Here is a 13,856-nt window from a genome sequence, read left to right as displayed (position 1 = left end):
TGAGACTATTATTTTGTGTTAATGAATTTGTCATGAAGATGTGACCATTTCTTCCTGTTATGCAGGCTTACTAAATAATCTTGATATAAAAAAAGGGAGGGGGTTCCCTTTTTCAGTTTCAGCACATGCCCCTCAAAAGGTCTGTGCACGGCCATGATATGACGTGTTTGTGGAATTGTTTCTCTTCAACATTTATCAATAATATACAACTGGAAATTAAAACATGTAATTCACCTTTTTATTGAAATATCGGTAAGACTTTGCAATAAGGTTCCAGATGTTAACATTAGTTAACATGAATTAACAATGAAAAATACTTCTGAAGTAACGTATTTATTAATCATTGTTCATGCTAATTTCATCTTCACAATTACATTTTTAAAATCAAACTTTGTATCTGTTCATAATGTTTTAGATACTTGATATGAAAAAACTAACAATGAACAGCTGTATTTTTAATTAACATAAGATTAATAAATACTTGTGCATAACTAACTTTAACTAATGGGATCTTATTGTAAAGTGTTTATATGTGTGTGTGTGTGTGTGTGTGTGTGTGTGTGTGTGTGTGTGTGTGTGTGTATTTATGACACTGTTTGTGATAAGTACATATGATTATCACCTGGAGGATGCCATAAAAAGAGAAAATATCCCATACACTTAAGAACAGAATACAGACAGAGAGAGATTTGGGGGTGCAATTACAGAAAAATGCTAAAAACCCTCAGTGGAAACACATATGAACACTTTATATTTATCTACATTTAACAGTTAGCCATTATGACAGAATCTCCACTTTGAGAGAGACATGTAACTTTTAAGGACATATTATTGCTTCAACTGAGAAAGACTGAGAATAAATGTGGGCATCTTCTCTCAAATAAAGGAATATAAAGTATTCAATTTTTCTGTGTGTGTAGCAGAGAGGGTTTTTATAATCATAGTTTAAAGCTGAAGTGGGTAATTTCTACACAAAACAAAACTTGAAAATGTATTGTTAGTATTTCCACAATCTATGAAAATAATAACATTCCACTCAAACAAACAAAGCCGTGTTTAGACACAGCCAGGATGAAGAAAAAAAACTATGATGTTTTACTTGCATTCAACTCTGCACATTAAAGTTTGACATATACTTTTTACATAAAAAAGAACTACAGTAATAATTGACTTGAAATGGCAAAACAAAATCTCTCTCTATCTTTCAGATGACATGACGGATTAACTTTGACATGAAGTAATTAGTCATTAGCTAGTTAGCATGTAGTAGTTGAGTATTGTTTTGGGGGCAGGAGGTTCTTTCATCCGAGCATTTGATCCAAGAGAGATGTGAGTGCTTAAATCATGTGTAGCAGAGTTCAGCTGGCTGCTTTCTGAGAGCTCTTTAATAACATGCCGTGGTCACTGAGGCGTCTCCGCTCATTTTTCCTCTCCGTTCGAATGCAGCGTTGATGATAGCGACCAGCAATTAAACTCCCCAATTAGAACTCAGTCAAGTGTACCCCGACAAGCATGTTTTCTTGCTGCTTTTTTTCAGTGACAGGACATCATATTTTTGTGTAAGCACCTTGTACTGTCATGTCTTGATTTCCCGGGCTCTAAGAATGATAATGGTGTCTGAGGATAAGTTTCAAAATGTGATCAAGTGTCATGGAGTTTGTAGTCTCTCAGTGCAGGAGTGACAGATCCAGAGAGAACCAGGGGACAAATGACAGTCCAAACAAGAGATGAGGTGGTAGTGAAAAAATATAGAGAGAAGGTAAAAATACAATAGAAAGAAATTCAATTAAAAAATGAAACCCAAAAGGAATTGGTATTGCTCAGAGGTTGTCCTTTCATAACTCAAGAGATTTAAAAGAACATTTCACTCAAAAATGAAAATCCTGTCATCATTTACTCACCGTCATCTACCAAAACCATATGGGTTTCTTCCATGGAACATAAGAGACATTGAACACCAATAAAAAAATAAAAAAATAAATGAATAAGTACATAAAAACAACATGATATCAATGTGTATTAAAACGCAAAATAAATCAATAAAATTTCATCTACAGTATAAAGTATGCCATGCCTTTAATTCTTTATACTAAGCCATTGTTTTTCATTATTATCATTATTATTATTTTATTCTATTGGGGCAATTAATCCATAAAATATATGGGTCAAAGACGTTAAGATGTCCGCATCAAGAAAAATGTACAAAAGTGATTTTGTGTCCATAGAAAGCACATTAAATGTAAGTAAAATGTCTACTTGTAAGGTTTCAAATACGTTTTTGGAGAATAAAATGTCAAAATTTGGTTGAAATAATGTTACATTATCATTCAGTGTAACTCAATATTTATGCAAAAATTCAAACAACATGCTTATTCTAATGTGTACATATTAAAATATTGAAATGAATAATGGAGCATACAAAATTTTATTGCGTTTTAAATTAGTACTAAATTCTTAATGACAAATGGGCAAAACCTAGGATAGTGGCAAATGTTAAAAATTTAAAATTACAATTCATTAGTATTTGGGGTGAAAGTAATAAGTCTTTTAATATGTCATAAATGTATGTTTGCTGTAAATATGCCTGACAAGATTGTTACACTGAATGACATTTTACTGGGTGTCTTCTGTAAATCAGGGCAAAATGTATGATATTTATTTCTTGCTCAGAAAAACAAAAACAAAATTGCAATTAAATAAAACAGAAAACGTTTTGCACTTTTTGTGGGGGGCGGGGCGGTGGGGACTACAACAGTTTAAAGCAGTATTACACTTTTTTTGCTTAAACACTTTTTCGTCTTTGACCCATATATAATATGTGCAAGGTATGTGTAGATTTGGATCTTCTTTCAGGGTTGTCAGTGTTAATAATGAGCTCTTGATTAACAGAGGCAGAGTGATGTCTTTTAAGCATAATTTTAGGAACACAATCACACACAATGCAGGTATTTCATGGTTATTTATTTATACATCTCGGAGTCATATTTCAAATATATTTTTCCTCTAAAATAGTTCATTACATGACAGAGAATATATAACATCCAGCACTACAAGTTGCTCTCTCACTTGTGCACCGGTATATCTATAAACAAACAGTATACAAAAAAAAAAAAAAAATGATTTTTTTCTCGCTCGTCTGAAGACTTTGCATACGGCAGAACAGCCAATCAGAGCTGTGCTGCCCACTAATGATCAACTCAACACCCCAACATTCTTCAGCAGTGAAGGGATTGGTTTTGTGAGTGGTTTGGTGATTTTAACAGATGGATCTTCAGGTTTGGTCAAGGGAGTTGCTGATATATTTTATTAAATGCACAGGTGAATCAATAACAAAACAATCTGTCCAAAACGTTCTAGTAAAAAAAAAAAAAACCTCTAAAAATCTAAAACAGATGTAATTATCTGTACGCAAATTTTCTCCTTATTTTAGAATGAAATGACCTGAATGTTCACCCATGTACTCTCAATAGATAAAGCATAACGCAGTAATTATAGTTAGAAGTGCATTGGGCAGTAAGATCCATAGTGAACTTTCACCATTACTTCAAAACCCCCAACCTTGCGCTTGATAAGACAAAGCTCTACCACTTGAGCTACAGGAACACAAGGAAAATAACCAAACCACATAATATTTAAGGATGAAAAATTTTAGAATGTTTCAAAATGTCAAACATTTTAGAACAAAAATAACATTCATAAAGATGCATTCAAACTTCATATGCTCTGTTGTTTTAAGCATGGAATTTCCAGCTATCATTCAGCAATGTCTACATATCCCTGGCACGTCTGTATTATATATTTTGGCTAATTTTACTATGCTGATATTATTAAGTAAAGCACCTCCATCTCCATTTAACACATCATGCCATATTTAAATCCATTCCACTAATTTTGCACATTTACAATTCAAAGAATCCTGGCCAGTAAGATTTCACATTCTAATTCACATTCACATTCACATTCATCTGCTCATCATCAGGGTGATGGTGCACTCTCTGTGTTATTTGAGCTTATTACAAATCAACACTGAATTGCATGATAAAACATCATCAATATCAAATATTGCACAGTATTTAGATCCCGCCTTTGCCCTCAAACCATACTTGTAAATGCAGTTTTACACCAGATCCATTTTAATGAAACAATGAGATATGATTTGAATAAAAAAAAAAAAAAACGAAGAATAACACAAACAGTCACAGTCGAGGATGATGGCTTTTAGGTAATATTGAGATGTCACCAAGCACAGGTAGGAATATCTAAAAGCAACAAAAGGAAACATTTGGAATACGTAATGTTCAACGCATGCTATCCCGCAAAGTAAAATTTTCCCTCTTTCATTAAATCGAATCACTTGTGTCCTGTAGTAGGTCCTACTAATCTTAGCATGGATAATAAACGATATCTGATTATACATGACATGTAGTGAAGGCATTGTGCAAGAGTTCAGAGCGTTTACGGTATCAAACATGAGGAACAGTATTACAGCCGCGGGAGTGTCTTTAACTTTAGGAGAACCTGGACTGGGGTTGAATTACTCCAGGCCCTGTCCCTGTTACCCATGGAATTACCTGAGGAGCGAGTCTATGATAATCTCTTCAACAGCGACAGATGTAATTCACATTAGGATAAATATGAACTGGTTAAATATGAGTGTGAGCAAATATTACACGCTGGAAAATCATTTTGAGCATTTTATGTTTGTAAACTGACTTACCTTAAAGCTCCACTGTGGATGGAACTACGAGTATGAGTAATACTAGAGCAAAGCAATTTAAATATATACTGTATACACGATTGCACCATAACATCGAAGCATAAGCAAATCTGATAAAGGACACTCAAAAAGAGGCACAAATGGTTCCCTTTTTTTTTTTTGTCATATGCTCTTATTCTTCTGTGCCTGCCCTTCCCTTGCAGTGATGACAGATGTGATGAAACATACTTGAGCTTTCAGGATCAAACACACACAGTCCTGGTTTGCTTACACATCAGACAATCACATATTGCTACTGAACTCTAACCATGTGCTTAAATGTTATTTAACTTGATGTGACAATTTTTTTTAAACAAGTTCCAGTGAGGATAGCGTACATTTTCATATCTTTTGAAAGTAAAATCAATCATAATATATTGCATCTGAATCTTAAACCACTGGCATCTGTGATTTATGCTGCGTTCCATTACAAGTCAAATGTGGGATATTCCTACTTGGTATCTCTGACTTCAAAGCATGAAGGTGTTCTCCTCTCTAAAGTTTGGAAGAATATATATATTACAAAAACTTAAATGGCAATGCTACTGTTTGCTGTACAGATCTTGATTGTCAACAAAGAAGTCCCTAGCAGCCAAATTTGAGCATTACTAGCACTAGCACAGTACTAGCATTTGTTATGCAGGTCTATGATTATCATCTTAGAGGATCACTTATCTGCAGACATTTGCTAAACGTTTTTTATCATAGTTTAATCTAAGAACTTTGACTTATTGGTGTGTTTAATTTGCTTAAAAGTGCATCTCACCTGACTTCAAGTGACTTCAAGTGGCATGCTATTGTAATTTTCCAAGTAGAAAGCTGGAAATTCCAACTTTCCAATGTAAATGGAATGCAGCAATACTATAGGATGCTTTAATGAGGAAAAAGGTCAACTTTTGATGTCAACACTGTTTCTTTGCCATCTCAAAACTTCCAAAAAAAAAAAAAGTCCCCTTGAAGAGCTTGCACGCACATGCGATTTCTCTCTAACACTATACAAAATGACATTCTTGATCACCAAAGCAAAGAGTGGAGTTTGTCTGTCTAGAGTCGTTCATCTGTTGGAGTCTGTGCCAAAATAATATTCATTGTAGTCAGAGGTACGGTCCTATTGCTGAACGAGAATGACTGACCAAGTGAGTCAACACTCTTCCGGCAGTTTTATTGAAGCTAAAAGTGACAGTTCATATAAGTTGTCCAGGTGCTTTATGGTTCTTGTAGATTGAGGGTGAGGTAACTGATGCTCTTCTGGTCAAAAGTTCACATTGTGAAGATTTTGTCGTTTTTGGAATCTAACGAACTGAACGGCAATGCAGCAGTGGCACACTGTTTCTGGTAAAGAAAGCAAAAGGACAAGAAGTGTACAACAAACCCAGACTGATGGGATACCAAGTAAAGGAACCAAAATAAAAAAAGATATAAATTTGTGCTTCTTTATTTTCACATTGTCACAGTCCTAGAAGTTGCAGTTGGAGTCTGTTTGTCCTTTCTGCAGCTTTATATTTTCCAATGTACACGTGCATGTACAGGTCCATTCAGGTCATCAGTAACTTCATGACCACCTGTTTTACTCATCCTTTCCGGCTCAAGTTATTCCTTGCAATCTTAGTATCTTAAGAAAATCACATCTCCGTGCACTTGAACTGTGTGGAAAGAGTAGTTGATTTAGGGAAAGGACGTCCTTGTTGCTCTTTCAGCCGTCTGTTCATCCTGTAAGCCCTCCGTCATCTTTGGTTATAGTTGACACTTTGGTGTGTCAGATACATACACGGGTGCCTGTGATGAAGATGTCAAGATATATGGACAGAAATGTATAAAATTAACACTTACATAAAACATAAAAAAAGGTGCCAGTTGGCAGTTATAAGCTTAACAAGTGACCACAAAGATGACAAGAAACTAAAGAAACCGTAGACTTGGATGGTAAGAGGAAGTGTGCAGCCAGGACACAGGGAATGAGAAACGGGAGGAAATGGAGGACGCAGTAGCAGGAAGGGTGGTCATGTTTTGGGGCAGTTCTTATTGCTGCCGTAGGGGCCGTCCTACACTGGCGGTGTGTGTGCTGAGGGCTATCTGTATCATCTGAGAAGGAATGTCAGAGAGATGGTGTAGAGCAGCTGGACGATCACAGGAAGAAGATGAAGACTCTGGTGTGTCCCAGACAGAACTGCTGTAAACATAAAGACAGACACTCTATTACACTCTTTATTGTTGTGCATCTGCCACTTTATATTGACAGAACTGTGGAAAAGGGACATAATGGTATTGTGGGAGTGAGTGGGATCTCCTACATGAATGTGCAAGCTCCAGAAGAAATTGCTCAAATGTTGTCCTCTGATAGTTCAGGAGACTTAATGGGGCTCTCAGCTATGTTACACTGAAATATCTACTTTGTCTCAGATGTTTCTCCTAAATGATATGTATATTTATGCATATGGCAGATGATTTTATCCAAAGCCACTTGCAGTGCAGTCCAACCATTTCTTGGGATTCGAACCTATGACTTTATTGTTGATGTGTAGGACTGCTTTGAATATAAATAAATCCATATGAAAACTCTTGTTCGGGAAGGTTAAAAATGGCAAAAGCATTTCCAAGGTACTTTAGATATGGATTGTGTTGGTCACATTTTCATGACAACACATTACACAATTGAATGCAACAATTCTACAAAAGCTCATTCCTGAGGAACCAATTGCTATTTTATTATATGTATTATATGTTGGAAGAGCTAAAACCAACACTCCCTGAAAGAAGTGCCAAATTTGGCATTTCTTTAAGGGTGCAACGGCTTGTCACTGAGGCACTACCCATAAAGAGAAAACCTTGTACCTCTAAAAGGTTCATGGTATGACCTTAAAGGGTTATTTCACCCAAAATGAGTTTCTTTCTTCTGTTGAACATGAAAGAAAATATTCTGAAGAATCCTAACATCCAAAAAGTTGATGACAGCCATTGACTTCAATAGGATTTTATGGACAAGATTTTATGAAAGATTGTGAGTTTTATGTTTGTATGTTGTTTATGTGAAACTTTCTGTGCTGCCATCTTGGTCAGGACTCCCTGAAAGAAGAGATTTTATATCTCAGTGGGACTATCCTGGTAAAATAAAGGATAAATAAATAAAAATAAATAAAAATATATCATGTGCTCCGACACGTAGAAGCAGTGTCTGATTCAAGAACTGATTCTTTTCAATGAACCTTTTAAATAGGTTCTCAAATTGCACCAAACATTTAATTCACAAATTCTAATGATCCAATTGCAGCTTTTCTCAAGTCGACAACTCACTGATTCAATTGAACCGTTTAGTACGAGTCTCTAGTTAACTGAATTCACAAGTAAGAACCGGGAGATCTTGTGAGCTGACGACTGATGCAGCTAAAAGTAAGTTACTAATGTTGAATTGTAGGATTAATTATTGTAACTGAAAACCATATTTAGGTCAAAACTGTCTTGTTGTTTGTGAACTAAATCTGCTGTCAAGAGTCTTTGTGTTTTAGGTAAAAAACCGCCAAACATTAAAAGAACACTGATTAAATAACATAACTAATGCACATTCATATTCACTGCTGCTGTAACGTTAACAGTTTTATACAAATTCTACGCATTTAGCCCTATGTGACATCTGTTTTTATGTTGTTTATCAACAGTATACATTTTTATATTATTTGGATTAACTAGCCGAATAAAAATATTAATGTTTATTCATAGCCATACTGAAAATAAGTCAATATTGTTAGCTGATGCTATCTCTTGCACATTATTTCTGAGAGAGAATGTGACCTATGACTTGCATTTTATACAAACTGAGAGCTGTACATGCCGGTTCAAGTGACTGGTTCAAAACCTAAAGCTTTGCAAATCTAATTCAGAATGACTTCAGAATGGGGTAATTTAACTCAATATGTAGTTCATACAATGCTGTTAAGAAAAACGTCTCTTAACCTTAACCACACAACAGTTGCAGGGTCAGACCCCTTTCAGAACAGAACGTGGGATGCTATCGTAAATGGTTTTGTGCTCCTGTTGAGTGTATGGCACAAAGGAGCATGGGACACTGAAATAATGGATCAGACAGATGGGGTTACAGGGGCTGGCATCATCGTATGACTGAACCGGAGGCCCTAAGCGGTAATATCAGTGAGCTACGGAAGACAGATGACCTGCGAGAGGACAATTACAAGTCATTATGTCTCAGAGGTAACGTTGAGTAATATCTTTTGGCACAGCTCACAGGAAATGGCCTCAGATGATGATGAGGGCTGGACAAAACATGCTTGAAGTGTTGTTTAAGAAGCAGACTTACAACACATACATGTGTGCATTTAATTATGCATACTAGCTGCCAACAAAATGGGTTTAATAAATTAGGAGCAGGTATTGTATATAAAATGTGAAATTATATCAAGGATTTCTCTGGCTATAGCAGGAAATCAATATATTCATAATAAAGCTTTCTATTCTTCCGTTTCAATAAAGAATGAGATTGTGTGAGCTGTGACATCTCTCTCAAGGACTTTTGAAGGAGGCGGGTAATTTTGAGAGTGGGTGTCCGTGTGTGTGTGTGTGTGTGTGTGTGTGTGTGAGTGTGTGAGTGTGTGGAGGCAGGTTACTTATGCACTTGTGCAGCAAGATAACAAGTCTAATATTATAACCTGTAATCAAAGAGAGAGGGAAATCAGTTAAGTGTTCAAAAATGGATCTATCAATAGTTAGTGGCACTGTAACAATTTTCAATGTCTGTGTGTGTGCTGTGGGGTCTTCAGATTCTAATTCCAATTCAACAGGTCACCTTCGTTTCAAATCACACATACTACTACTCTTGTTCTGCCTGCTCTGCCTTTCCACCCTAAAGCCAAATCCCAGTCAAGGTGTGATTTATGGGGACGCAGTAACACACGGGACGTCAGAGCCAATCATCATTCATCTCTAAAGAAAGAACAGTTCACGGTTGAGCTCCCAAGGGCAGCACCTCGATTAGAACAGGCCAGAGGAGAGCAGAAGAAACCATCGTCATTCTGGCTATGCCAGAAATCATGTTTTCTAGTTTCTAGAAGAAACAGGTAATTTATTAAGAAATATTACAATTGTTTCTTCATGTGTTTACTTACTAATTAATTGCACAATATCACTTTCTATCCAGTTAGCACAATCCCTTAACTAACATAAACCAGTTCCTTAATGCAATCATTATACAGGAAGTGACATCATTTTGGAGGGAAAACCAGCATTAGCATCACTAAGTCTAGAGCGCTGTGCTGCAGTGTTGACACCTTTTTATATCTGGATGTTAGCATCACCCTGGACCCCCAACAAAAAGTCAAGAAGATGTTTTCTACTGGATTTTAGATTATTGCAGAAAATAAGCTCCGTGACCAACAGAAGTTTATGATTCCTGTACATTTTGCTCATTATTATATGCCTCACAAATGACACAACTTTTATACATTTTGAAGCAAACCGCCAGAAATAAAAAAGCTAAATGTACTGTAGGCAAGGCTATAAACAAACTCCACCACAGTCACATGACTTAATGTCACCAACACTAAGTCAACTCTTTTAGTCTTTATTTATTTATTTATTTATTTATTTAATATCACAGAATAAAACATGAAAATATCCTGAATATACAGACCGTATTTCAGGCACTTCACTAAAAACCCATTAACTTTAGTACAATTGAACCAGAAGTGCTAAAATGCTAACTCTTCTCCATGTTTTGGCCAACAAAAATACATCATCACTGCAACTGTCTATTAGAAATTTTACAAATTCTGCTTTCTGTGACTTTAGTAGGTTTGTCTCACTTTAAAATAGTTCACACTTCCTGATCAAATCTCAGAAATTGGTCAAATAGACTTTTATAAAAATCAAAATAACTTATGCACAGCTAATTGTAGTACTTTGCTCCAATCTTTTTAGGCATCCTTCCCATTAATCGTAAATAATCAACCTGTTGAAAGTTTCCCAGCTTAACCACAGTTTTGTGAAAGTCTGTTATACCCACAGAGTTCCAAATGTACTGCATAACAGGAAAGACTCTGAAAACAGTAAGGAATCAAAGAGGAGCATATCCTCTATATAGCAATGCCTCATGGGTCAGAGACAGAGACTGCAAGCTAACAGCACACAGATACATACAACTTTCCCCACACAAACAACAGCTATCAGCAATCCATGCGGTTGAGATCTGGAATATTCTCTCTGTGAGGGAGCTTTCACAATGATTGATCGTAAGCATTAATTTGGCTCTTTTGTTCTGCCCTGCGGTGTGCCGCACGCAGCTCACCTTACACTTTCCTGTGTGTAAGCACAGCTCAGCACCTGTGGGCGGCGTGAACAGGTTTTACTGTGTGGGCCGTGTGTGTGTGTGACACCAGTGTTCATGCCAACCCAGGTACAGGCGAGAGAGCAGAGCTGTACTCTTCCAAAAACTAATGTATAAGATTACATTAGAACTTAAAAAAATAATGGAGATTCTTTTTTTCTTTTCACTTTACCATGAAAGCTTCCTGAGGTGTTTAACAATTTAAAATCGAAAAAAAAACATCAGGCTGGAGCTGTAAGAGCTATGTGGATTGGTATATGAAAATGTCTGTACGTGTTACTGTCAGAAGAAACTAATGCCTTGAGGGCTGTGTGCATGCTTTGGCACATCGCACAGTGCCTGTGTATGAAGGTGAATCTGTTTCAGGTCATTTTCCTATTTGGGAGATATTTTTTGTTTTGTTTAGCAGCAAGAGAAGAAAAAAATGGAGCTTGAATTAAAACTAAACAGCCAAACAACAGTGTTAAAAGTTGGCTGAAACATTTTATAGACCTGATGCTTGCTTACATGCCTTTCAGCAAATTAGCTGAAATTAATTAATTAATATTTATTATGATAAGGTTTACAACATGTTTCCTCAACTTTTCAGATAGTTCCTACACTCCTGAATGTCTACACTCCATTTGAGGTACCATACAATAAAAATAATGCTTATAAAAAGGAAACTACATAGTTTGTACACTGTATGGTAAAAATGTCAGGGTTAACACCTGGTGTATCAAAATAAATAAAAAAATAAGTTTTTTTTTATTTATTTTGCTCAAACCTAGCTGTTTATGTAAAGGATGGCATTGCATAATATATGACTGAAAGAATTAAGATGTGGCCTTTAATTGAGACCATCTGCCAAATTAAACAGTTAAAAGGAAACCTATTAGATAAAACTCTTCTGAATTTGTATTATAATAACTTAAGATCATTTAGTGAAATCTTTAGTAAATTATGCAATTCAATTAAATATTTGCTTAAACAAAACAGAATTACAAAAATAAAATAGTTTCCTTCATCATAAATCCCTGAAATATATAAGCCTATTTTTATTACTGTTATCGCAAACTTATTGAATAGTTCTAAAACCTGGCTTTATTTTCTTTAAGCAAAATGTAATATTTGATGTCTTTTTGGTATGAAATGTGACCAGGACATGTTCTTGACAGGAGTAAGAATAAGGGTTTTGCCATTTTAAATATTCAGAACAAGAAGGTCAAAACTTCAGTCTGTCAAGAATCATTATGCCCTGAAAATGTGATGGGGATTCAGGTCTTTGACTCAGTAAATTATTCTGTACAAGACTGTGTCACACGAAGTGCTGTGCATGTGAGGCCATTTTTAAGGACAATCACTAGTTGTAATAGTACATATTGCTATTTATTTATCTTTTTTCATGAATTGTTCTTGTTCAGATATAAGTAATTCTTTTAATAATTGTGTATCTTATAGTTTCTGAGGATAATTGTTGTGGATCTGTCTCATGCCTAGAGTAACCATGGACATTGTAACTTTCCTCTCTGGAAGGAAGGCAAAATTCTTATTTGCTCATATACTACTCTTTGTATTCATCTTTACTTTACATTTATGTTGATATTTCACGTATATAACTTAATTTATGTGAAATAATGGCAGCAGTGCTGTGGTTTATATTTAGAAACTAAATATAACAGAAGACTATTTTTTTCCCTTCTATCTTCATAGACCTTATGTCAGTGAAACATTGTGAGACAAAAATTATCGGAAATATATATTATATATTTATTATATATGTATATGTAACAGTATTTTTTTTTTTTTGGTGTAGTTTCCAGTTTTGTAAAAAAAAAAAAAAAAAAAAAAAAAAAAATCATATAGTCATGTTCAATGATATGGAAATACAATAATAGAAATACAATGCCATAACAATATAATGTCTTTCAACTACCCCTTTTTTCCTGAAAGAAATAAATTCTTTAGAAAGGACACAATAAATTGGTCAAAAAGTGACATCACAGAAATAAATTGCATTTTTAAATATATTCAAATAGAAAATAGTTTAAATTTTAAATTGTAAAAATATTTCACATTATTTGTGTTTAGTACTGTATTTTTGATTAAATAAATGGATCTTTGGTGAGATTAAGAGACTAAGAGATTAAGATGTTTTGAAAACATTAAAACAAACCTTTAATCAGTACTGTAAATCCATTTAGAGGCAATTATTGATAACAATTATATTAAGCATTTTTAAAGAATAAATGAAAAAACTATCATCCTGCATTACAGTAATGAGAATTATATTTTATCAATTCATCTGGTGGGTTTTGAGGGAGAGGGTGTTCTGGCCAGCTGCCCTTTCTCTCTCAGAGTCTGGCGCTGGGCCTTTTCCTGTCTGCGTGCATGCATTCACACCCATCATGTGCCAAGATCAGCATCCAGGAGGAGACCCGAGGCCTGCCACACCATCAGAGAGGCTGCACGAGGTGAGAAGAAGCCAGAGCTGTCAGAGCTGGGCCCCGGGCCCGAACCCCTGCAGTCCACTACAGCTGCCTCCACCATCAACAACCTCACTCTGGTGCAGCATCTCTCCTGCACGCGCACAGTCCTGGCACAACTTACTCACTGACAGTTCATCTCTAAAACCTTCCTGTTGTACTGGAGTTAAAGGAATCATTCAAATTCTGTCATCATTTACTCACCCTAATGTTATATCAAACCCTTTGACATTCTGTCTGTATTATTAAAAGCACAAAAAAGAATGAAAAAGCACCATAAATCAAGTCAAGATTTGTATGACTT

The 13,856-nt window shown here is 35.4% G+C and overlaps 1 protein-coding gene across 2 annotated transcripts in view; it reads right to left on the bottom strand.

Annotated features, from left to right (window-relative positions):
• Positions 1 to 2,944: 2,944 nt before the first annotated feature.
• Positions 2,945 to 13,856, bottom strand: part of LOC128025918 (MAM domain-containing glycosylphosphatidylinositol anchor protein 1-like) — a 152,221-nt gene continuing 141,309 nt past the window's right edge. Inside the window, exon 18 of one of the 2 annotated variants that reach the window (XM_052612529.1) lies at positions 2,945 to 6,923. In XM_052612529.1, coding sequence (XP_052468489.1) covers positions 6,835 to 6,923 — 89 coding nt within the window. In that variant the 3' untranslated portion in view covers positions 2,945 to 6,834. Of the gene's footprint in view, positions 6,927 to 13,856 lie in introns of both variants that reach the window. The other variant, XM_052612528.1, reaches the window with a different exon arrangement.

This window comes from Carassius gibelio, chromosome A13 (assembly GCF_023724105.1).
Source record: "Carassius gibelio isolate Cgi1373 ecotype wild population from Czech Republic chromosome A13, carGib1.2-hapl.c, whole genome shotgun sequence".
In the NCBI taxonomy this organism is placed as follows: Eukaryota; Metazoa; Chordata; class Actinopteri; order Cypriniformes; family Cyprinidae; genus Carassius; species Carassius gibelio.
This window is presented reverse-complemented; position numbering and strand designations above follow the sequence as displayed.